The 25,651-nt window shown below is 40.6% G+C and overlaps 1 protein-coding gene across 3 annotated transcripts in view; it reads left to right on the forward strand.

Annotated features, from left to right (window-relative positions):
* Positions 1–1,136: 1,136 nt before the first annotated feature.
* PITRM1 (pitrilysin metallopeptidase 1) overlaps positions 1,137–25,651 on the forward strand; it is a 30,567-nt gene continuing 6,052 nt past the window's right edge. The window contains exons 1-22 of one of the 3 annotated variants that reach the window (XM_049798081.1): positions 1,137–1,245; positions 1,689–1,791; positions 2,630–2,736; positions 3,692–3,843; positions 4,282–4,396; positions 4,514–4,610; positions 5,014–5,174; positions 6,412–6,538; positions 7,296–7,384; positions 7,971–8,099; positions 9,886–9,999; positions 10,436–10,532; positions 15,820–15,954; positions 17,917–18,055; positions 19,153–19,269; positions 20,405–20,537; positions 21,233–21,353; positions 22,172–22,248; positions 22,562–22,727; positions 22,856–22,956; positions 23,878–23,998; positions 24,798–24,869. In XM_049798081.1, coding sequence (XP_049654038.1) covers positions 1,199–1,245; positions 1,689–1,791; positions 2,630–2,736; positions 3,692–3,843; positions 4,282–4,396; positions 4,514–4,610; positions 5,014–5,174; positions 6,412–6,538; positions 7,296–7,384; positions 7,971–8,099; positions 9,886–9,999; positions 10,436–10,532; positions 15,820–15,954; positions 17,917–18,055; positions 19,153–19,269; positions 20,405–20,537; positions 21,233–21,353; positions 22,172–22,248; positions 22,562–22,727; positions 22,856–22,956; positions 23,878–23,998; positions 24,798–24,869 — 2,520 coding nt within the window. In that variant the 5' untranslated portion in view covers positions 1,137–1,198. Of the gene's footprint in view, positions 1,246–1,688; positions 1,792–2,219; positions 2,245–2,629; positions 2,737–3,691; positions 3,855–4,281; positions 4,397–4,513; positions 4,611–5,013; positions 5,175–6,411; positions 6,539–7,295; positions 7,385–7,970; positions 8,100–9,885; positions 10,000–10,435; positions 10,533–15,819; positions 15,955–17,916; positions 18,056–19,152; positions 19,270–20,404; positions 20,538–21,232; positions 21,354–22,171; positions 22,249–22,561; positions 22,728–22,855; positions 22,957–23,877; positions 23,999–24,797; positions 24,870–25,651 lie in introns of those variants that run through there. The other 2 variants (XM_049798084.1, XM_049798082.1) reach the window with 2 other exon arrangements.

Genomic DNA, 25,651 nt, shown 5'->3' on the forward strand with positions numbered 1-25,651 from the left:
GGCTCGGGAGGGCAGAAGGGCAGCGAGAGTGCCGAGTGACGCAAGGATGATAAAATCCCCAAAAAGACTATCAAAGGCAGCAGTGGGAGGCAGGCAACTGCATGCCAGACAGCGAAGAGGAGGACAAGGTAGAGATAAAAATTCCCAGGATACTTTAAACTCCATTTTTTTCAGTTAACATCATAGCCAAAGAACTGAAGACAAGCAGCGTGGGATGTGCCGAGCACCTGTTGTTCACTCTGGTTTTGCTTAAAATCCCATGTAGTCTCCTCTTCTGGCATCAGGCCTCTTACGTCTCAACAGATAATCGGGCTCTTACGTTCAGGAACAAGGCATTGGTAATTTGGTGGCCATACTTCACAGATGCTGGCCTTCTGGGAAACCTCATGAACACGCGATGAGAAATTGATTATCAAGTTACTATCTAAAAATCCTATTAGCTTGCAAAACAGAAGGAACAAAAGCCTAGGCATGTAGCAGCATTTTCCTGGCGGGTACGATGACATCCTGCAAATCTTCACTGGGGTCCCGGCCGTACACGTCCCTCTCCGCTCGCTCACCTAAGCCGTGCCCTCCCTGTGCGCAAGCCCCTGCGCAGCAGATAAAGACACAACGGCAGGACTCAATCCTGCTTCGGTTTCCCACTCACTCCTGTTCACTCGGCTCATTTTCCTCACAAAAACTTTGCATAAAAATATTGAGATGCATTGGCAAGACATGGGCAAGGAGAGATGCATCCCCTGGAACGCATTTATCTCGGGTGTTTTGGGTTTTTTGGGTTGAAAAAGCAAACAACAGGCTCTACTCAAAGGTCGCTCCCCTTACGACCAACGCAGCTTTTGATTCTCCTGAGTACTTCCCGCACAGGCGGAGACTTTTGCCAAGAGATTTCCCCGCCAAGGTCAATCCTCCCCAGAAAGGCTCAAGTTTTGGGGCTGCGTCCCGCGCCCCCCCGCCGTCCCCCGTCGGGACCCACCACCCCCAAGGCCGCTCCTCTTCCCGGGGCCGAGCACCCGCCGACTCCCCGGAGCCCGGCAGCCGGATTCGGTCGCGGCCCGCCCAGCCCGGGCCGATCCCGTCCCCGCTGGGCCGCCTCAGCGCGGGGCGGGCGGAGCCTCCCGCCGCCAATGCGGGCGGGCGCCGCAGCGCCTGCGCCGGCCCGGCCGTGCGGCCTGTCCCGCTGCTGAGGCGCCGAGACATGTGGACCCGTTACCGGGCGGCCGGGGGGCTGCTGAGCCGCGGCCGGTGAGCACGGGGAGGGAGCTGGGCGTGGGCCGGGGGGGGGCGGGGAAGCGGGTCCTTTCCCCGCCTCGGGCAGCCCCTCTGCCGGCGCTTGGCGGGGGAGGCGACCCGCCCTCCGCTGTCCCGGGCCCCGCCGCGGGCCCGGGCGGGCTCCGCGCTGCAGCCGGCTCCTTGGCGCACCGCCGAAGGACGGGGAACGGCGGGCCCCGTCCCTGTCCGACAGCCAGAGGGCCCCGGTGCGGGCAGGCGGGGAGTCCCCCCCGCCGCCGGAGGGCAGGTCCTGGCTGGAGGCCGGCGGGGCCCCGGGGCTGGGCGGTGGCGTGATCCTCGTCGCCCCCCCCCCCCCCCCCCCCCCCCCCCCCCGGTTCCTTCCCTCAGGGCCGGTGTGAGGGACGGTCTCCCGTCGGTGAGAGCGCGTTTGTTCCAGAGGGAAGCGTTCGTTTCAGGTCTCTGAGTCGGGAGTCGTGGAGGTGGAAGAGCGTTCCCGCTAACGAAAGAGCGCTGCGGTACAGGGTGGGCGAGCAAATCCACGGGTTCACTGTCGAGCAGGTAAGCATCGCCCTTCGCCTGCCTTTTCTCAGGTTCGTGTGGATAAAGTGTCCCTTGGCGGGAAGGCGCCTAGGGGAGGCCAGGAGTCTGAACGCTTGGCGTAGATGCTTTGGGTGGTCGGTTAAAAAACGATACGGTGGTTCCTCGCAGTTACCTCTCTGCAACCAGATTCTCTAGGCAACGTGAACACGCGTTCCCGTAGGGAGCTGGCTCTTCTACAGTAAATAATGCACCCCGGGAGTCTGTGTGCCTGCTGCAGAGGTTGAGTGTTCGCTCCTCTAAAAGTCCTGACAGATAACTGAACTTCACTGCGTGCTGCTTTATGAAATAAGTTCAAGTAATATTTTATCTCCTCAGCTGCCTTTAATGCCTTTGTTAAGAACCTGCAATGGAACTAATATGTTGAATTTCTTCTCATTTTTTTAAAGAAAAAAGCAGAAGCAGAGAGTAAAGGTAATCTGCAAAAAAGTGATTGCTAGTGACAGAGCTAGTGGTAGAACTGGTTTCCCTGACTTTTCTTTTGCTGCCCTCACCGCTGGCTTTTGATTATATGTCTTTTCTTTGTATTCTGATTGAATTGTTCTGGTCTTGATATCTATAACAGAAGAGTATATTTATTTGGCTGTAGTGTGTTTTAAAGGGTTTTTTAAACTTTATTTTCCATTTGCGTACTTCTTCTTTTTTTTCCCCTCACAAACCATAGGAACAAAGAATTTATTTAATACTGTATATGGCAGTATTATATACAGATCAACAAACTGATCATTGCTATATCATCCATTATTTATTTGACCTAGTTGCAGTCACACTGTAATACGGATGTTTTCTTCTAATGCAGGTGACAGCTGTTCCTGAGCTGTTCCTGACTGCAGTGAAGCTTAGTCATGATGGTACAGGAGCCAGGTATTTACACGTGGCTCGGGAGGACTCCAATAATCTGTTCAGGTAAACATTAATCTATGTATAGCACATTCCATCTCAGCATCACCTTGGTGTTTCTAAACTGTAATCCAGCTTCATAACTGGATTTTTATGTGATAACAAAGAGGATAGTACTTCCTTTGTGGGACTTCCTTAAAGTTTTTCAGGTTGGAACAGATGTCATGGGGTCTGTTGTTCAGTCTGCTGGTCAAAGCAGGGTCAGCATTTAATTCAGGTGCAGTTCCTCAGACATTTATCCAGGTGGGCCTTGAAAACTTCCAAAGACGGAGGTTATGCAACCTCTCTGGGCAACCTGTTCCCGGTGTTTGACTGTCCATATGGTGGGGTGGTTTCTTCCTTAATATCAAGTTGGAACCTGCCTTGCTTCAATTTATGAACGTGGTCTCTTGTCCTTCCCTCATGCGTATCTATGCAAGGAACCCGTCTTCATCATAACCTCCTTGTAGGTATTGGAAGGCAGCTATTGACTGCCCTGATGCCTTTCCTTCTTCAGGCTAAATGAGCCCAATTTCCTCAGCCTCTTCTCGCAGGGCATGGTTCCAGCCATCTTAATGGCTCTCCACTAAACTACTTCAAATTTACTATCATCTCTTCTGTACTGGTGAACTGAAAACTGGACTTTCCAATAAACTGCCTTCTGGATGCAAGTTGTAAACCAGTTCTTTTTTCCGTAAGGTTGCGTGAAGGTTTTTTTCTGAGCCTTTTGGGTAAAAAAGAAATGTGTTTAGTTACGTGCTGAAAACTTATGTACCACCTCCAGAAGTAGAAGTGCAGAGGTTGTACACCCTCTGGAAGAGGTGACTGAGCACTCAAGAGTCTTAAGAACTCAGTAACTCTGCATCTTGCTGTATGTCATGTTAGTTACTGGACAGTGATAATGTTCCCATAAATCACAGCTGCAGTTAAGAGGTGGGTGGACTTCTCATCACAAATAACCACAGTCCTCTCTGTCTTGCAGTATACAATTCCGAACCACGCCAATGGACAGCACTGGGGTCCCGCATATTCTGGAGCACACTGTGTTATGTGGTTCTCAAAAGTATCCTTGCAGAGATCCATTCTTTAAAATGTTAAACAGGTCGCTGTCCACTTTTATGAATGCATTCACAGGTGAGCCCACAGTAAGTAATACCACTTAAAATGCTTGAGGTTTTATTGCAGTAGAGCTGTCTGTCAGCTCTCCTTAATTTCCCTTTGGAGAGCCATTATTGTTAAGTGTGAGTGTTGTGAGTGAGATATTACAAAACTAACAAGGCAAGGCAACAAAATAGATCTTCATTTGGCAGTTACAAAGTCCTGATAGAGCTAGATCTTTATAGTATACAAGAGTACACTTAATTATTTATATATATATGGCAAAAGCAAAGTTTTCATGGTAAAATAGTGGCAGTGTTAAACTTCTATGTATTCCTCTGCAAAAACCTATTTAATTTAGTAAGTTTCTTCTCTTCCAGTTACTTATATGGATGAGAACTTAAAAAAAAAATGAGGGCAAAATGCATCTTAGACTTTCTAAATTCTGATCTTTTTATGTTTCTTTACATTCAGCTAGTGATTACACACTCTATCCGTTCTCAACACAAAATCCGAAGGATTTTCAGAATCTCCTGTCAGTGTACTTGGATGCAGCTTTCTTTCCGTGTTTGCGGCAACTAGATTTCTGGTAAGATATGGACAGCTTGAGATATATGGAAACCTCAAATTAAAAATTAAAAAAACAGAACAAAATAAAACTAAAACCTTAAAACTCCCAACACTTTCTGTTACTAATTTTTTTCAGGCAAGAAGGCTGGAGGTTAGAACATGAAAACCCAGCTGATCCTCAGACACCTCTAGTCTTCAAAGGAGTTGTTTTTAATGAAATGAAAGGGGCGTTTGTAAGTTTTGTGAATGTTTGGTTTAAGATCTTATACATGGTAAAGTGGCTTAAGCTGCAGGTTATCAGTGGTGTTACTGCACCAGAGATTTCCATTCCTCTGTGAAATTTAAGTCCTCAGTAAAGTCAACAATCTGTTACATTATTCTTAAAGTTCAGCTGTCAAAAGTTTGTTTACATATAAAAAAGTACCTTGTTAATGGATTGTATTGTAGAATTTTCTTTTAAATTGACACGGTAACGTAGCTAGTTTTATTAAAGTATGTGGGACTACAGAACAAAATGCTTATGTGAGGAGGAGTTTTTTGTAAGTTAGAGCTCTGAGGTCTTATTATTGAGCACCTTTTATTTTAAAAATATGTGTTTCAATGATTTTTACTGAAATGTGGTGTTTTCCTCTTAAGACAGATAATGAGAGGATATTTGCACAGCACCTGCAGAATAAAATTCTCCCTGATCACACTTACGGTGTAGTATCTGGTGGAGATCCATTATGTATTCCTGATCTTACATGGGAACAGCTTAAACAGTTCCATGCCACACATTATCATCCAAGCAATTCCAGGTATCTGAAATCTGTGACTAACTTTTTAGGTTATATAGTGCGTTAGCACTCTGTTCATATTTTTGTGAAGGGAGAACCAGCAATACAGTGTTTCTATTCACATGGCCAGCAACTTAGATAACCTGTGCCCTACAGCACATAGGACAGCATTGAAGCAAGGAATTTGCTCTAGGAAGAGCAGTGAAGGGTGAATTGGAGGCAGGAAGGAGAGATGGCTGATTTTCTAGAGTGCATCTGCCTGCTTGATTATGACAATTTGTTTTGAGGATTTCACAGATGTTTCACCTTAAACTTATATGGGTTGGCGGGAAATAGAACATACTAACAAGTACTTGGTGATACTATTAGGGAGTTATGATACAAATAGTGTAGATGAGTCTAGGGGTTCCTATCCTCCTTGATGTCAACACAGATGAAGTTATAAAATAAAATTCCAAATGAACGGCTGTTCATTTGCTCCTGAATCACACAGTACTGTATCAGGTTCTAAATAATGGATATTCATTTGAGTCGGATACTAATTCTGTCAGTACTAATAAGGTATGCAAGCTAAAAGTCAATTTGAAAGTGATATGGAGGGAAATCTATAGTATTGTTGTTTCTCCTGTACCGATTTTGTGGTCAATCTGCTAGTCTGATTAATTCACATACGAAACATCAGCTTGTGTCATCGTAGTGAATTTACCATCCTTTGTTTTTCTCATTATCCCAAGTTATTCTACTGTACCTGTGTTTAGATTTTAATTGGGGAATAAGATTTACCTGAGACATACCTTGTGCTCGTATTTAATCCAGGTGTGGGAATGTGCTTGGTAGCCCAGAACCCAGCCATGTTTTACAGATCAGTTAAGACATAGATCATTGTATTTTATACATTGTGTGTGAGGACCATAAGAATTTTGCCCTCTGAAACTGGGAGCACTAGGATTCTGGCTTCAGTTACTAATGTTTTTTCTTGGAACCTTGTATATTGCTGCAACTAAACGAATTCTAGTTTTTTGTGGCCTCCGAAGCATAACCTAGAAGCTGAAAAATGTGGAATTTTACCAGATCTGTGAGTTTTATGTATGTGGCAAACTCGTGGGTCTTTAAACTAGGGGCCCTACAAAGCATGTTCCATTCTATATGCAACTGAATCGTTGAAAAACCACACGAAGTTCAGAGTATAATAAAAGCTGTTACTGTAAATTTCATGTAAAATCTGATGCTTAACCTCAGTCTTTCATTTGAAATGCAGATTTTTCACTTATGGTAATTTTCCACTGGAGCAACACCTGAAACAAATACATGAGGAAGCATTGATAAAATTTGAAAGAATTGAATCAAATACTGAAATCCCGAAACAGAAACTCTGGGAAAAGCCTGTAAGTAAAAAAAAAAATAATAATAATAAAAAAATAAATTAAAATGAAACAAACAAAAAGAAACAGTGCACATCCAATCTTGGACTTGCAGAAACCAAATATAACATGTTAATGTTTTAGGCCAGCCTGCTGGAGTTATTTTTTTGTTTAGAAGTGTTTTTGTGTGTAAATGAGCTGAAGTATTTTTATATTTGGTTACAGTGTGGAAAAACTACATTTACTTTTGAGTTTCAGTAAAGTAATGATTGCGTGCAGTTGTTTATTTTTCTTATTTTCCAGTTTTCAAGTCCCTCATCATTTGAAGCACTGAAACATTTATTAATAGAAAGCATTTAGTGCTACTGATAGAATTATTGATACTTAGTGTCAGGAATATGCCCTCTAATGGTACCTAAACTTCCAAACATTCATGTCAAAAATAATTTTTTTCCATTCTCTCCCTCCCTCCTCCCCCTTTTCCTCCCTGGCTTGTCCCGAAGTGTAAGCATTTCTTTGAAACACAGCTCAGAACATTAATTATGGCCAGATTTTCTTGATCCTCTCCTCCGTTGTCCACTTATAAAAATTGAGATACCACTCATATTTTTGAAGATATCCCGTGTTTGTGTATTTATTCATGAATATTGAACTTGCTCATGAGTATCTGTAAAATTATTTTAAATCTTTGGAAGGAAGATGCTACGAAGATGCAAGCAGTCATTTTTTTAATTTGTATCTGAGTTTAGTCTGCATCAAATGTATTTATTATACTTTACAGAGAGAACACAGTGTAACATGTGGCTTAGACTCATTTGCTGCCGATCCTTCCAAGCAGACAACTGTCAGCGTCAGCTACTTGTTGACAGAGTAAGTGTATCAAAATGAAATTCTGAATCAAAGGCTCATTTTAGAACTTCAAGCAAGATGCAGGCATATTTCATGTCCCTCAATCCCTCTTCATAAATGTAATCTTTAAGGTAAATAATGCCATGGGAAAGCTAGACAAATCCTGCTTTAGTAGATGAAAATTTAATTGCTAAGCAGAATTTTTCCTGTCTCTTTTTTTTTTTTTTTTTTTTTTTTTAGCAGATAGGCATAAGGAAAATTAGGCATTACCTTACAGAACTGTTCAGTTGATTAGACTTCTGCGAACACTGGCTTCCTGTCTTTCACTTTTGTGCCATGTGCAAGCTTTTCTGTATGACCCTACTACTAACTTTATCTACCCTTGCAGCCTAATTTAACTTGCTTTACTGCTAGTTATAACAAGTGAAAGATGCAGAACTCTCATAGTTCCCAAAGGTTTGGTACAGAGTTCATAACTGGCAATTATTTCTCCCTTGCTCCCTCAACATTGTTTTGTGGAAGTAATTCTTCTGAAATTAACTCAGTGATGATGGGTGTCACATATTTGTAGCTTGATGTTTTTTAAGAACTATTAATTTTTCTTCAGTATTACAGACACCTTTGAAACGTTCACACTAAGCCTGTTGTCTTCATTGTTGGTTGATGGGCCGAATTCTCCTTTTTACAAAGCCTTAATTGAGTCTGGTGTTGGTACAGATTTTTCTCCTGATGTTGGGTAAGTGTTCCAATTTACATTTCATCACTATAAACAATATTAGAAAAGTTACAAACCACTATTAAGTTGGGAGAAGTCATCTCTCATACTGTCTATTTACACCAGAATAAGCTTATTTTAATACTAGAACATCTTAAGAGTTTCTACTGATGAACTATAAAGCATTCTCAAGTGTAATTTTCAGCTTGTCAAAATAACTTGATATGTTAGTTTATACAAAGTTGTACTGTTTAAAGCTTATGAACAAGAAAAATGGGTAGATAAAAACACGGTATACCTTCAGTGCCCTAATTTACTTGGGGTTTTCATCTTGGCCATTTAGTATTACTCAGAGTTTGCTAGCTCTTTTCTATACTGTGTTACCTTTGTTTTTTAGCTTTAATTCTGTGATTTAGTAGTAGGTAGGTTTGTCACAAATGTACTTTTGTGCAATCAGGTGCCACTAACTTACTATCGCCTCAGTACAAAAGGATATTTCTGCCAACACTTACTTATTCAAACTGTAGCTCTTGCAGCCAGTCTTCTGAGCTCACTCAGTGCTGCAGACTAAGGATGCATGGGTTGTCTTCACCTAACTACAGGCTCAGCTGCTCATCATAGTTTGCCTTTATTGTCAGAAGAAAGAAAGAAGCACTTTCAGGGCATAATTCATCTGAGTGATTTTTAGACTTGAGGATGACAAAAATCACGCCTTTGTCTCCACTGACTGTCTTGGATATTTGAGTGGGAAACCTTAATATACTCATTCATGGTTTTAATGTCTTAGAGACAGTTCAAGCCAGGCAGAGTACTCTATGTGAAGCCATGGGCTTCCTGCAAGTCCTGTGTTACGCATTGCCAGTGCCATGCAGACATCTTGATATTACAGAGCATGGCAGCAGAAATCCATCTTTAGATGCTGAAGTAGTGATTCAGTTGTATGTTTTGTCAGCTGAACCTTTTACAGGTTGACTATATTAATATGGTGTTGAGCCATACAGTGAGATGGCTTTAATTTGCCTTAGTGACTGTGCTGATGAATCAATCTAGAAGAATAAGTTTGAATCTAGAAATCAGTATTCCAGAATTCAATACCTGAGTCTGTCATTGAATTCCTTCTGTGGTTTTTAGACATGGAATAGTGGATGTTTAGAGTTGATGAGCACCTATTGCTTTTTGTTTGTTGTCTTTAGTTTGAACTGCTAGGTGTTCTGTGTTTCTGCAAGTGTCAATTTGTCTCTCTAAAGATGAGTTCTTATGGTTAACCCTGCCTGACAGCTTGGAAAAAGTTATCTTTACTTTTTTTTTTTTTAAGTACCATTGAAAATAATTGCAACAAACATGGAACACTTCATCTTCACCACTTACTTTACAAATACTGCTTTAAAACTACAAATTTAAAAGTACCATTCCAGTCGCTTGCTTAAGTAGAATGTATGTGTTTGGCCTAAGAGGCAGCTAAAATTTTAATTTTTACCTTAAAAAAAGAGACTTCTTTACCTGAAAGTACTTACAGATGAACGGGAAGATGAACAGAAAAGACCAGCTTTTCTTCTGTAACTGTTTTTCTTTCTCTAATATCATATGCCGTATGTTTTCTTAACAGTGGCTACTACTACTGAAATTGAACAAAGAAATGCTTTTAAGTTCTGTTTTTTGCCTCTTTGGTAATTATTTTTCTTTCTATCTAGCTTTTAAAAGCCATTGTATGTGGAAATGATGGGTGTTTTTCCCCTTCTGCCTTTGCTGGCAGGTTTAATGCTTAAGTTCTAGTACTTGTCACTGAGTTGAATATGTTTTATTCTAGGTTTAATGGCTCAACAAGAGAAGCTTATTTCAGTGTTGGTCTACAGGGTATTGCTGAAAGAGACATTGATACTGTGAAACAGATAATTGCCAGAACAGTTGATGAAGTTATTGCGTGAGTAATGCTAAATTTTTGAGGATACTGTTAGTTCCTTAATACAGTCTTACAGTTAGATATTAATAATATAATAATATATAGACATATAATAATACAGACATATATATAATAATATGCCTTAAAAATTTAGTTATATTAAAATAAATATGCCAAGGAAGCAGTAATATTGTTCAATACTCCTAAAACTTGTATCTGCTGCTTCCTCTGTTGTAGCACATTCATCAACGTAACCTTCAGGAGTTTAGTGATATTAGTGCAGTTTCACTGAATGACACAGCATGATAAGATTATTTCATATCAAATTTAATTCAGTGTGGAAGACATTATGTTGTAATGCTTCCTTTATCGATGTTATAATTCATTTTCATAACTTCACTGAAAGTGATTAGTGTTAATGGATATGATTTCCTTCTCTCATCACCTCTTCCCAAAGGAAAGGATTTGAGGAAGATAGGATTGAAGCTCTACTTCACAAAATTGAAATCCAGCTGAAGCATCAGTCTACGAGTTTTGGACTTGCTCTGACATCTGTAAGTCTGTATGTGTGCCCATGAGTGGTGTTTTTTTAGGAATGGATAAGGAATCTACTGTCTGTGTCTTTATGAAATTTGGGGTCATTTTGTAGGCTCTTGATACGTAAAACCTTTCACTTCAGGGCTTTTCTTTTGTCATCTCATATACATCTTCCTTCTTTTCAGTAGCCTTCAAACTATTGCTGGACTCTACACTGTATGACTTAATCAGGCAGTGAGACTGTTGTCTTTGCCTGAATAGTTAGCTTTGACTGCAGTAGCAATGACTACTTCTGTAAGAGAGGCATGATGTACTGGCTCTTGGAACTGTATATTTTGGCTATATGCCTATGTATTTTTAAAAATTAAAGGGACTATATTTTTCTATGGAATTTAGGGTTGTATTGCTGTAATTTAATTTCAAGATTCACAAGTGAAAATGTACACTAATTCAATTCTTGGCCTCAAATTTTGACACCAAAGCTGTATCAAAGTTTTGATCCAAAGCTCTTACAGAAAACATGTTCCACAGCAGAATGTGGTGTCTTTGAGAAGTTCTCAAGTTGTTGTAAATTTGGGAACAAGTTAGCTGCAGTATTTGCAGTCAGTTTGGAAATCAGGGCCTCCTGCTGCCACTCGTCCTCCTGCGTCCTTCCTCTGTTTTTTTTTCTGCTCTGCAGCAACTTCAGTTGCTTCACAGCTCTTCCACTTTCTATCTCTCAAGTGTTGTATCTTCTTCAGCATGAACAGGAGTTCATTCCTTTGGCATACAAAGTTAGGTAAAGAAGCAGAGCCCTGGATTAACATGAGACTTGTAAATGGGAGAGCCACAGCCAAGAGCTGTTTCAAATCAGATTGCCATACAGTGAAACAGACAAACTGTGGATGTTTAAATACCTCTAATGTTTAATAGTAGAATCTGGCAAAATGTGCCTGACTTTGATAGCCAATACTTTCTAGTGTGTCTTCAGATTGTGTGAGTAATTCTGTCTGGTGAAATATTTACGCATATACTTTATCTTTCAACATTCTTAAGTCTTGAAGTTGATTCAACTGTTAGGACTTAATTCTAGAACAGAAAGCTCTTAAACAATTCTTGCTTTTAAAGACCAGTCGTGGCGTTTGGTGTTAATACTCCCATAGAGGAGGATTATATTTCAGTTCATTTCCCTGAGGTCATGTTTTGGAAGTTGACCTTGAAAAAAGTCTGAAAGGGAACCTAGTTATAACTAAAGTAATCATAGAATGGTTTGTCTTGGAAGGGACCTTTAAAGATCATCTAGTTCCAACCTCCCTGCTCTGGGCAGGGCCATCTTTCACTAGATCAAGTTGCTCAAAGCCCTATCCAACCTGACCTTGAACATTTCTAATGATGGGGCATCCACAGCCTCTCTGGGCAAGCTGTTCCAGTGTCTCACCACCCTCATTGTAAAGAATTTCTTCCTTATGTCCAATCTAAATATACCCTCTTTCAGTTTAAAACTATTGCCTCTTGTCCTGTTAGTACAGGCCATGGTAAAAAGTCTCTCTTCTGTTTCTTGTAAGCCCCCTTCATATATTGAAATGTCCTCCTGAAGCCTTCTCTTCTCCAGGCTGAACAATCCCAACTCTCTTAGCCTTTCTTCATAGGAGAGGTGTTCCAGCCCTCTGATCATTTTTGTGGCCCTCCTCAAGATCTGCTCTAACAGGCCAATGTCTGTCTTGTACTCTGGGCCCCAGAGCTGGATGCAGTACTTCAGGTGGGGTCTTATGAGAGCAGAGTAGCGAGGGAGAATCACCTCTCTCAATGTGCTGACCATGCTTCTTTTTATGCAGCCTGGGATACAATTAGCTTTCTGGGCTGCAAACGCACATTGCGGCCTCATAGCCAATTTTTCATTTACCAGTATCCCCAAGCCCTCCTCTGCAGGGCTGCTTTCAAACCATTCATCACCAACTTGTACTGATTGCTCATTGTTGCCCCAGCCCATGTGCAAGATCTTGCACTTGGCCTTATTGAATTTCATGAGAATCATGTGGGTCCACTCCTCAAGCCTGTCACAGTCCTTCTGGATGGCATCCCTTCCCTCAAGCGTATCAACTACACCGCTCAGCTTAGTGTCCTCTGCAAACTTGCTGAGCGTGCACTCAATCCCACTGTCTATGTCATTAATAAAGGTATTGAACAGTATTGGTCCCCATACGGATCCCTGAGGGACAGACATCACTTGTTACTGATGTCCATTAGGATGTTAGGCCATTGAATGCAACTGTTTGCATGCAGCCATCCAGCCAATCCCTTATCCATCGAATAGTAGATCCGTCATACTCTTATCTCTCCAATTTAGTGACAAGGATGTTGTGTGGGACTGTGTCAAAGGCCTTACAGAAGTCAGGATAGATGACATCAGTTTCTCTTCCCTTATCCATCAGTGCAGTCACTCCATTGTAAAATGCCACCAGATTAGTCAGGCATGATTTGCCTGAGAAGCCATGTTGGCTATCACAGATGACAGCCTGTGTAATTTTAAATGTCGTGTGGTAAGGATTCTCTAACTTCCATACTGTAGTCCAGTGCTGTGCTAGCTTTACAGTTAGGAGGGGTTTCCTCTGTGGGATGTATTTATTTAAAACGCAGTACGATAGGTGAACCACTGTCTGAAGAGTGGGGCTCAAAGAGTTTTAATAAATGGGGTAACATCTGGCTGGTTGCCAGTCACTAGTGGTGTTCCCCAGGGCTCAATTTTAGGGCCAGTTCTCTTCAATGTTTTTATCAATGACCTGGACATAGGAGTTGTGTGCATACTGAAGTATGTTTGCTGATGATACTAAATTAGGAGGAGTTGTTGATTGCCTTGAGGGTAAAGAGGCCTTACAGAGAGGTCTTCACAGATTGGAGTGCTGGGCAATCACAAACTATGAAATTTAACAAGGACAAATATGGATTCTGCACCTGGGATGGTATAATCCTGCATGTACTTTTAGACTGGGGGAAAAGGCTGGAGTGCAGCCCTGCAGAAAGGGCCTGGAAACCTGGAAACATTCAAAGTCAGGTTGGACTGGTCTCTGAGCAACCTGATCTAGTTGAAGATGTCCTTGCTCATTGCAGGGGGGTTGGACTAGGTGAGCTTTAAAGGTCCCTTCCAGCCCAAACTACTCTATGATTCTATGATTCAAGGGATCTGAGGGTTTTCATGAGTTCGGTATGAGTTACATAAAGCCAAAAACGGCCAAGCATATCCTGGGTTGCATTAAGGACAGTACAGCTAACTGATCAGAAGAAGTGATTGTCCCACTACACTCAGCATTGGTGCAGCCTCACCTCAAATACTGTGTGCAGTTTTGGGCTCCACAGTATAAGGATATAATAATATTAGAACACATCCAAAGGAGGGCAACAGAGAGCTGAAGGGACTAGAGGGCATGACTTATGAGGAGCTGCTGAGGATAACAGGTTTGTTCAGTTTAGAAAAGATGAGACTGAGGGGTGACCTCATTGCTGTCTACAACTCCCTCATGATGGGGAGCAGAGCAGGAGGTGCTGGTCTCTTCTCTCTCGTGTCCGGTGATAGGACATGAAGAAATGGCTTCCAGCTGTGTGTCATGGAAGTACAGATTTAGTGTTAGGAAAAAGTTCCTCAAGGAGAGGGTGGTCAAGCACTGGAACAAGCTCCCCAAGTTTTGGCTGGGATAGAGTTAAATCTCTTCATAGTAACTAGTGTGGGGCTGTGTTTTGGATTTGTGCTGGAAACAGTGTTGATGATACAGGGATGTTTTCATTACTGCTGAGCAGTGCTTACCCAGAGCCAAGGCCTTTTCTGCTTCTCACCCCACCCCACCAGCGAGGAGGCTGGGGGGGCACAAGGAGTTGGGAGAGGACACAGCTGGGACAGCTGACCCCACTGACCCAAGGGATATCCCAGATCATATGACGTCATGCTCCGCATGTAAAGCTGGGGGAAGAAGGAGGAAGGGGCGACGTTGGGAGTGATGGGGTTTGTCTTCCCAAGTCCCCGTCAGGCATGATGGAGCCCTGCTGTCCTGGAGATGGCTGAACACCTGCCTGCCATGGGAAGTGGTGTATGAATTCCTTATTTTGCTCTCCTTGCTTGCAGCTTTTGTTTTACCTATTAAACTGTCTTTATCTCAACCCAATTTTCTCTCTTTTACTCTTCCGATTCAACCCCTGCGTCCTGCTGAGAGGGGAGTGAGCGAGCAGCTGTGTGGGGCTGAGCCGCTGGTGCGGGTTAAACCATGACACCAAGGAAGTGGTCATGGCCCCACGGCTGTCAGGGTTCAGGAAGCATTTGGACAATGCTGGTAGATACATGGTTGAACTTCTAGGTTGCTTACTGAGAACCAGCACTGAGTTATTGTAATGAACCCATGGAAGCGTCAAATAAGGAGTGACTAATTTTATTTCAAGAGAATTATCTTGAGCATATTCTAAAAGAATACTATTCTTTAAAACACACTAGGGAATTTCCACAGAATAGATAATAATAGTTATTACTGAAAAAGTCTGGAAGGCTTGTAATACTTGCTTGTAATTAAAGAGGTAAGACAAGGGAAGGTGGTTTTGGCAGTTCCAATGCATTTGTTTTCTATATGCTTTTAAGAGCTTTTTCTTTCATATGTCTTGGGATTTTTTTATTTTCCTCTGTTGTGTTTTTCCCCATTCACAAAGACTAGAAGTGGAGGAAATTTTTATATCTTGCTCTGTGGTGTATTGGAAGAACTTTCAATAGCAACTTGAGCAAACTTAATAGTCTCAAACTAGAGAATAAAACTAGAATAAAAATCCTTCCAAAAGAAATACCCTGTGGGTATTGCTGGTTATTTAGTATCTTCTTTCTCCAAAGTACCATCTATGTTACATGTTATTATTAATCATTTCTTCTGACTTATTAGTCTACCCATTTATTGTATCATTTATCTACTACTTTGTCTCTACCATCTGTTTCTTTTTTCGTTCTTTCTTGGGCTGAAAATTGAATTTATTTTAAATGAGAAGGAAGAAAGAATATTAAAGTAGATTTTCAGAATACAGATATACACACCTATGCAAAAAAAAAAAAAAAAAAAGTGGTTTGGTATGATAAAATTAGAGGAGAGAATAGAGAGAACAGCGGACAGATGATGATGGAATAGTTCTTTAACCTGAAGAAAGTTTTCAGCTTTTTTTTTTTCCACTCCAAATATATTAGAACTCACATATATCTGCTATTCAAATATAAGTGATAAGATGGTTTTGGAATACAGATGCTGTCTGTAGTAGAAATGCAGATGGATTGTCCTGCTTACCTAGTTATTCTTTCCCATTCAGTATATAGCATCTTGCTGGAATCAAGATGGGGATCCAGTGGAGCTTCTGAAGATTGCAGATAAAGTCTCTCGGTTCAGGCAGTGCCTTAAAGAAAATCCCACATTTCTTCAGGAAAAAGTTAAAACATATTTTAAGGTAGGCAAACTTATGGAAAAATTTCTTTAGTATCAATTTTTAAATCACAAATTTGTATTTAAAATTCAACTGAAGGCTAATTTTTTTATAACCATACTGCCTATTTTTAGGCGTAGATGAACAGCAGCACTTTTGAATGAAGCATGTTAGTTTTAAATAGTTGAAGTGAAAACTTTTCAAAATGGAAAAAATTGTCTGATTGGACATTTGGAAATACACATATTAGAACGTTGATAAAATGCTAATGATGTACTGAACTGTGATGCCTGATGCTATAGAAGGGCACTCTGGGTCTTTCCTAATGAGAAGCTCAGATGTGAATAGAGAATTATAGACCTAGTTATGTGTTCCTTAGCATTGGCATAGCAAGATGTATCTCTTTTCCTTTGAAAAGACTTTGCTTGTAAGAAAGATCATTCTGGTGCTCCTCCTGTTCACTGAACTGCTGTCTGAATTCTGCTGTCAGCGCCAGTTGCTTTCTGCTCTTTTTCTTGTTTTCCTCTCCATACATTCTACTGGAGTTCTCGAAGAAATAAAAACAGTAAAGGCATTATAACATTGAATAGTTCTGAAGCCCTGAATTAGCAATGCCAGAAAGAAAAAATCCAGTGATAGCAATGCAAAAGTGGTTTTGGGGTGGTTTTTGGTGTTTGTTTTGTTGGTGGGGTTTTTTCCAATCAAATTGTTCAAGTTGTTTTGAAGGGCAGATCTATTATAGGTAACTGCCAACCTGATTTAATAGTGAGTAAATGCTGGTTCTTATATACTTAAAGGCAACAAGATACAGTGGCATCAGCTGAAATCTGTTTTCCTAAAAGCATTATTAGTGTCTGGAAGTAGTAAGGAGCTGTTAAGGTTTTGGCTTTTTTTAGGGAAGAAATAGAGGTGCAGTATTTTTGAGAATGTCCTTTACTATGCAGTTCTGCTGAAGGGGCTAAGGCAAAAACATGACTCAGTAGGAAGTAATGAGACTAGTTGGATGTTCTTGTATCAGAAGATTATGCACTGTTGTACCTTGTGCCTGAAGATAATAAAGCTGGAAGGCTAGGAGCAAGGAAGAGAATGCTGTTCATCCTGTCCATTTTACTATGCCTGATTAATTCTGCATTTCCCTCTTCAACTCTGTAGTCAATCAGGTTTCCATAGTCTTTCCACATAAGCACAGGGGAGATAAACTCATAAAACGGAATCCGATTACATTGTCGCAAATTATTGTCAGTGTCTGTCAGTGACAGATGTTGCTGTTTGACTCCTACTTTGAAATAGGAAATTTTTGAGGTCACTATCTTTTGACTAGCCTCCCAGTATTATATGAAGTGGAAGCTGCTTGAGTAATTTTGTTATTAAAATTCCATAGTCCTGTATAAACGAAGAGCAGCTGTGTCACAACAGCATAGTTGTGTCACAACAGCAGTTGTGACACTTGCATAATGCATGGAGTTCTCTGGCAGCAAGACTGATGTAAAGCATTTCTGAGCAGGATAAGGCATGCACATTTTACTTCATATGGGATCTCTGTGCGCTCAAGCTTGGGCAGGTTGAAAGAGATATTTAACGAAACCCTCCTGCATGTAACCAGATTCCTCATCTTAGAACATTCTCCAGATAAAACTTGTGGCATGCTGCTCTATAGCATTATGTACAGTTGTTTAACCTTGATTTAATTAAACTAATGAGTACTGTGTGCTGTTGAGGGATTCTGACTCTCTACTAAAATTTCACAGAAGGTTGTTCATGCTTGTTCTTGCGGTGAGCTGCCTCTCTTCCCCACCCTTGCAGCAGACTGTTCTGTGTGAAATGAAGAGTTCAAATTGCCTGTTTGTGATACTTTTGATAATATGCAGGCCAAATGATGCACAGACTGGTTTTTATCTACTGCTGATGAAGCAATAATGTGAAGAAAAACAGGAGGCAGTTGCCCTCAAAACTAATAATGCTTTGTTTTCGGATATATTTCTGCAGGATAATCCACATAGATTGACTCTGTCAATGAGTCCAGAGGAAGACTACCATGATAAACAAGCAAAAATGGAAGCAGAAAAGCTGGAAAAAAAGGTCAATGCTCTTTCTGAAGAAGAAAAAACCCAAATCTTTGAAAAAGGTTAACATGCTTTTTCATATTTTATTTGGGTTACTGCTTAAAAACACAGCTGGTGTTCTACAGAATATCTTAAGTTCTCTGGCACTCTCCAGCATTTGCTTCAAAAGGGATGATTTTTTTTGTTGGAAGTTTGTGTGTATGTGTTATGGGGCTATGCAGTATGGTCTTTACACTACTATGTATGATTGGTATATTCCATTAGTTTTAACACTCAAAAATAGAAAGATCAATGTCTCCAGTAGGGCAGAAGAAAGGAAATTGTTTTAACATATCGATCTGCTTATTCTTTCCCATGTTAACTTGCAGTAGGTACCAAATGAATTCCACCATTTACCTTGAAGCTGTTTATTTTAGAGGTCTGCTCCATGCTCCTATAAAACTTAGAATTTGTAATTTTATTTCTAATCTTTTCTGCTTAAAAAGCCAACTATAGAAATAATGTTGTGTTTAACTTATTCTGGGCAATAACTTGGAAACCGTGGGCAGTCATCTAACTTTGTGAAAACAGTGATCTAGTTGCAGAAATCCTCCAAAAAAAGTGGTGTTAAACTTCTGAAGCTTTGGTACTAGATGGGGATAGGGGAGCAGAAAATCAGATGAGGCTTGCTACTTACAGAGGTAAATTGGAGAATGCTTAGAGATGACCACCTAGAATTTGAAAGGCTGAAATGTAAAATTAAATACAATAATTTAGTTGCATCAGTGTACTGACAGAGCACTTGGGTAAGAGCTGGGGAGAATGGCTTAGATATAAGCTTCTTACCTGTACAGTCTGGGTTGCCTGTGTTGGTGTTAGTGGAGCTGTGTGACAGGACAGGCTGTCAGATGTCACTTCTTCAGGGCTTAAATTGCATTTTACTGTAAACAGATTGTGAAGGGGGAATTGGAAAGAGAGTTTACAAAGATAATGTTCTGTTTGCTGTTGCGACGTGATAATCTACAGAATTTGTTTCAGTACAATAATTGAAAGAATTGTTGATAGAAAATCCTAAACTCATACTCTTGTGTTTTTCTGATCTGTATCACCTCGGTAGGTTTTGACAGCATTTTCACTAAAAACTGAAAATGACAAACTGGTATTCTGCTCTCCTTACTAGGTTTGGAATTAATTGCTCTTCAAAGCAAACCTCAGGATACCTCTTGTCTCCCAGCTCTAAAAGTGTCTGACATTGAGCCCAAAATCCCATTCACTGTGCTGGAGACAACACTCACAGGTTGGTGTAACCACTGTTCAGATTGTTACCTAGCTGCTTGGCCAGCTGTTGCTCTTTTTTTGCTCTTTGCAAAGCATATGTACTGACTGTTTGTTGTCCATAGTTACGGTCCTTTTCCTCTAGTCTGCCACCTCTGCAGTAGAGTTTGCAGTGGATTTGCAGATGCTTCTTGCCATCGCCTCTGAGGGGCAATGTGGGGCTCTTCTCAGCTCCAGCCACCCACCCACCCTTCCCAGGGGTCTGGCAGTAGCGCTCCTGATGCGAGTTCCCTGCTGCCTGCTTACTCCCCCACCCTGCCCTGCAGTCAGAGGAGTCTCCAGGTAGTGTGCTCCACTGCTCTTGAGCAATCTCCCTGTTTTCCAGAGACTTAGCCAGGGTGCTGCACTACTGGCAGCTTGTACAGCAAGCCTTCCTTACAGCTTTCCCTCTCTACCCATTTTCTACAGAATATGACATACAGGAGCCATGGGGGGAAGAAAAAAATAATACTGTCAGTCTTTTTAACTTCAGTGCAAGTTTCTCCCTGTTTTGCCGGTGGCTGCCCCATGGATTAATAGGAAACAGTAAATTGTAGATCTCAATTTTGTTACAGTTCTGCCAAAATCTTGCAGGTAATACTGCTCTGTAGTATTTTTCTAACGTACACTTCCCTGCAAAAATTGCCAGCAAATGTCAAGTACTGTATAATTTTGATGCTAAAATGACCTGGTTTTGTGAAGATTCTAATGTGTATATTCTAATGCCCTAGCTTAAGAGAGAATGTACAGTGCAGGAACCTGTTTTCCTCAACTTTTGAGGTCATGAATGCAAAAAATATGGGAGAAAAACTTCTTGACTTGTTCAAAAAACAAATTACCATTCCTTTATTTGAATGTTACCTCTAAAATGTGACCTCTGTCAACAGAATTCTCTCTTCATGTTGTCCGGGTACCCATTACCTTACCATGGACAGAAACAATAAAACCCCTTCAGTCCAGCATTCAGTGCAATGTGCAAAGTTTAAACAAGAAGTGGCTCTGAAGTGCCAACAGAAAATAACTCTTAATGGGAAGATCTTGTAAGAAATTGTTTTGCTTTTATGCGTTTATAGTAGGAAGCTGTTAGTTGTTCTTTGCTTTTGTTTTTTTATCCCTAGCTGATGAAATTCCTGTCCAGTACTGTGCTCAGCCAACCAATGGGGTGGTTTATTTCAGAGCCGTTTCCAGCTTGAACACACTTCCTGAGGAGCTCAAACCATATGTGCCGCTCTTCTGCAACGTCATTACAAAGTGAGAGGTTTACTTTCTTAGAAGCTGAAGCAACAGGCTGTAATACACCTTACTGAAATAATAACTGCTTTTAATAATTTCAGCATCTGTTCTTATTATAGAAGAGAAATGCTGATACGTTGGTGTGCTGCAGAAACAGTGATTTTCCCACTTCCCCACAGACTTGCCAACTCCCCTTGTCCTTCAGTCTCTGCATTGCTTTGTTCCCCATCATCAACACAAGCACTCTATGAACAGATTGGAAAATTCATATAAATGAAAAATAGCCTAGCAGAAATTAAAGTTTTCACTTGGATAGATTTTTGGTCTAATTTCACTATGTGGTCACAGAAACACTGACCCCATCATGGGGGAAAGAGTGGCACAGCAGAACAGGTGACCTGGGCTGGGAGGAATCTATTGTTTTTATTGGCGGTAACAATTTACGTGATGTTCCATGTGGATGCTGGTAGCAAGCCTGTGCATAAAGCTCACTTTTTAATACACCATTTTGAATTAACAGGATGCTTTAATTGAAAAGCTTGGTGTGATGCTTTTGTAAGGTGTTGTGAAGTATTGTGTTTGCTTGGTAATGCCCCAAACTGTTTAGTTGCTAAATTAGTATTTCCCTAAACAGTCTACTTTGCAAATGCCATATGGATCCTGGTTTTGGCATACAGTGAAAATGGGAAATAAATCTCTCTTGTTTTTTGCAGGCTGGGATGTGGAGCCCTTGATTACAGGGAACAAGCCCAGAAAATAGAACTGAAAACAGGTGGGATGTCTGTCAGCCCACATATCATTCCAGATGATTCACACCTGGATGTGTATGAACAGGTAAATTAATCATAAATTTCAAGATGTTACTCTTGCAATAAGAGCTGTGTAGTTAAGGGTCAGTCAGGGCTTCCAGGTAGAGGGTCAGCTAGTGTGCATTGAAAACTTTGTGTATAAAAGGAGTTGTGCCTTTTTGTGCAAGATATAAATTTGACAATTACAATAACTTAGCATTTTTTCTTAATGGGAGTGCATGATGTGGTTATCCATTTTAAGCCAGTGCTTCGCTAGCATCTGTCACCATATTTTTGAGTGCTGCAAAAAATTTTGGAAGCAGAGGGTAGAGGACAGAATGGTATCATGTTGTAGATAAAGATTGCTGTTGACGTGTGTACGTCACTGTTACGGTGGTTCAGAAACACGGAATGTTTGCAAGATCGATAAATGTTAGTATTGGGCATAACAGTCCTAGCAATATTTCTTAAGATTTTTTCAGACTTGCTGGTGTCTGTTGCTGTGGCCGGCTCCCCATGGATCCTGGATTTGAATTAGGGGGACTCCTTTGCAGAAAGGTGCATCCCCAGAACAGTTTTATCTGTACTTTATGTGAAAAATAAGAAATTCTGTTTCTGAACTGCTACTTACTATTGAGAAGGAGGAATCAACAGGCTTGCTTTGTGTGAAGAACTGTTACATTTCATGTCTGCTCTGATTTTAGTAGCATAGCCTGCATTAAAGTGGTTTTGTGATGTGTAGCATTAGGTTGGCATCATTGCATCACTTTCATAAAAAGTTATTGTGCATTTCTCAGGCCATTGCTTTGGTTGTCTCGTGTGAAGGGGTTTTTTTGTGTGTTTTGTTTTTATTTTTTCCTTCAGGGTGTGCTCTTTTCATCTCTATGCTTGGATAGAAATCTGCCAGACATGATGCATTTATGGAGTGAAATATTTAACAAGTACAGTATATTGGGTTTTGTTCGTTTGTGGTTTTGCATGTGTTTTGGGTTTCTCTTTTTCCCTCTTCCCCCAACCATTCCCTTCTTGGAGATCCTACTTTGGGGTTTCTTTTTATAACTGTATCTTTAGTAGTTCTCAGTTTTTAAACCTAAGTAGTCCATCATTTGCATGACCATATAGTGGATTAAATGGAGAACCAACAGTTTAAAAGCTCTTTGTTGAACTTGATATGGTGAATGATTCAGTATTATAAATTCTGTTGGTGTGCTTTTGCATGAGACCTAGAGACCTGCTTCTACTCTTTTTTTTCAGCCCCCGATTTGAGGAGGAAGAACATTTCAGAGTGCTGGTTAAGAAGACTGCGCAGGAGCTGTCAAATGGGATTCCGGATTGTGGACATTTATATGCCTCTATTAGAGCCAGCAAAAACCTTACGCCTTCTGGAGAACTGCAAGAAATGTTCAGTGGGATGGATCAGGTGAAAAGTTAACGGCATCCTTCAGTGTGGCCGAAATCCTCAACTTTGGAATTACAGTGCTCGTTTTTGCTAATTCTTTCTATTGGCTTAATTAATCTGTAGTCTTTCTGCCTTCCCTTCCCACACAGGTGAAGTTGATGAAGAGAATAGCAGAAATGTCTGATATTAAACCAATACTACGCAAATTACCACGCATTAAGAAGTATTTATTAAATAGTGACAACATCAGGTAAGTTCCAGCTAAAAAGAAAAGAAAAGGGGCGTTTTCGTTAAAGAGAGGCCATGGCCTGTGACTGTATATTTCTCGGTGCACTTCATGGAATACTGGGGTTTTATGAAATGGGAGATCTGTAAATAAACTACAAAGACATTATTAGTTTAAATTCTCCTTGCTCACAAAGTGGTAGCTATGGCTTATTTTGTTCAACTTTTAACAGGTATGAGAAACTTACAGCAAATTTAATATGTAACTGTTGTACCAGAAGTGTGTTAATCACCTGTGGGATTTTTTACAGAACTTTTACTCAAAGTTCTGCTTTTTTTTTTTTCCTTGAAGGCACCCGTGAGATAAATACTGTTGTATTGTAACAGTAGAATACAGTTTGTTTTGGATGTTTTTCTCCTAAAAGGAATATAGTGACATTCTGAAATCTGCTTTATGCATATATTAGAAAAAGTAAGAGGGCACTTCAAGGTGTTTAGTGTCAGACACATTAGTTCCAAAACCAGATCCATTTGAAGTGACATAAGTTGCAAAGTTTTGTTTTGCAAAGCCTGAAGTGATGAATGAAATTATGGAAATATCTACTGTTCAAAACCATGGTAAGTCTGCCTGTAAAGAGAGAACACACAGTGCGTTAGTTTTTGTGAGACATCTATAGCTTGTGAAACTGATGTAGTCCTGTGACAGCTACTGCTAAAGTTTAGAACCAAAAGAAAAGCAATTGGACCTTGACTTTTTTGGGGGGGCACATCAAATGCTGGATTATGAGTATTTTGCTTTTTTCTGTGATAATAATTGTCATTTGAGTGCAGATCTAACATTCTGATGATATAATAGAAAATGTTTAGGAAGACAAAGTGCTGCAAATTATAAAGGACTGTCCAAAACCACAAAAACATGTAAAAACTTGGTATGTACTTTTAACAGGTGTTCAGTGAACGCAGCACCTCAACAGATACCAGAAGCATCTAAAGAAGTAGAGAAATTTATAAAGGGCATAGCTAGAAGTAAAAAAGAGAGAAAACCTGTTCGTCCCCATGTGATTGAGGTAAGAAATTACTTCATTTGTGACTAGGACATCAAATACAGTTGACTTTATCTTGTGTAAAGACCACTGTACAATCAGAAGATCATCTGAACTCAGGTACTATGTCCATACAGCGTTGTCTGAAGAAATTTGCAAGAGTCAGCTCTGTAACAAGCTGCTATGTGTTTTGCCACAGAGGCTGTTCTTTACCACAATAAAATAGACAATAGTAATCCTGTAGATCAGCTGTCAAGCCTTGCCCTGAGGTTACCGCTTTTGTGTGGGATGTGGAAAAAGAAATTCTTCCTTTCTCTGTTGCATAAAACGGTAATTTCTTTTTTAGCTGAGCTTTACTTGAAATGTTGGCTAAAGGAAATAGGGCATGACGTGCAGTTCCTCAGTTGCATAGAAATTTGTTTTGTTATCTGGCTGTTCAGGACATTTGGCACAAAATGTGCTTGATTCAATAGAGTTGACAAAGGATCTGCTCTGCCAATACACAGCTCCGTCTTAATTTCTGACGAGACTGGAATAAACTCCCAGTTCCTTACCCATGAGGAAAATGATAGTCTGAAACTTCTGGGGCCTCATTTAATCTGTCTTAGTGTCTTTCACTGCCAAATTACTCTTGAAAGGAAATTTATTTGGCATTTGCTTAGAAATTCAAATATAAAGAAGTAATTGAGTAGCTTGCTTATGTTTGTGAAGACACAGTCTGATGATAGTTTCGACAAGGTTTGAGTGGTAGGGGTTGCATTTGTAGTATTCTTGGTCTAAATTGTTAAATCATCTTTTAATATGAGGGCTGGGTCTCTTGTAGAAATCTTCAGAAGTCAAACCTGTGGGAAGTGAAATGCTTACTGGTTTGCAGATCACAAGGAAACTAGTCAACGTAAGTACAGTACTGGTTGGCAATATTGGTATTACAGGGCTGTTACTGATACTAATGGTCCATCTTAAGCTGTTACAGATTCTTTTAGTATTTAGAAGAACACCACTGAAACCTAACCTGCCCTTCAGTTCCACCCTCTGACTGGATTGTTTCCTTAAACTAGCCGTCAAACTTCTCAATCCCTCTGTGTCATCCTTTTTGTTATCTTCTCTTTGGTTCTGGCATGAAGATCATTTAGCTAACTCCTTCTGTGCATGCAGGCAAATACTCGCTTGTGCTGTCTCTTGTAAGTGATGCTTATTTTATTTTTAACCTGGTTTATTTCAAAACCAGGCTCCTGTGGTGTCAGTTCCTCTTCTCCCTAAATGATTCTGAATATGAGTGACACCTGACAGAAGAGCATCAGTGACAATTAAGTAAAAATGAGAATCTGTATTGAGCTACAGGAGAGAAAAACAGCTTAGCATACCCTGAGCTCTCCTCTGAGAAGGTGGCAGGGAGAGCTCAGCCCGCGGTTTTGCTTGCTGACCAGTGATGTATATGCTGCTGTGCTTGGCCCAACCAGCCAGGGTTGTGTGAGGGGCTGGAGAACAGCTCTCTGAAGTTAAGAAAGCCTTGAGAGTATTGAAATGGGGTCATAAAAGCTACTGGAGGTGTGTAAGGCTCTGCTCATGCTTAAGCAAGCACACAAGCAGGTGTATGCGTGAAAGAGGTGAAGAAGTGAGTGCTACAGAGGCCTGGAGACATGAAGGGGACTGGAAGTTTTGAAGTGGGGTTGTAAG

The sequence above is a fragment of the Accipiter gentilis genome, chromosome 4 (genome assembly GCF_929443795.1).
Source record: "Accipiter gentilis chromosome 4, bAccGen1.1, whole genome shotgun sequence".
Taxonomy (NCBI): domain Eukaryota; kingdom Metazoa; phylum Chordata; class Aves; order Accipitriformes; family Accipitridae; genus Astur; species Astur gentilis.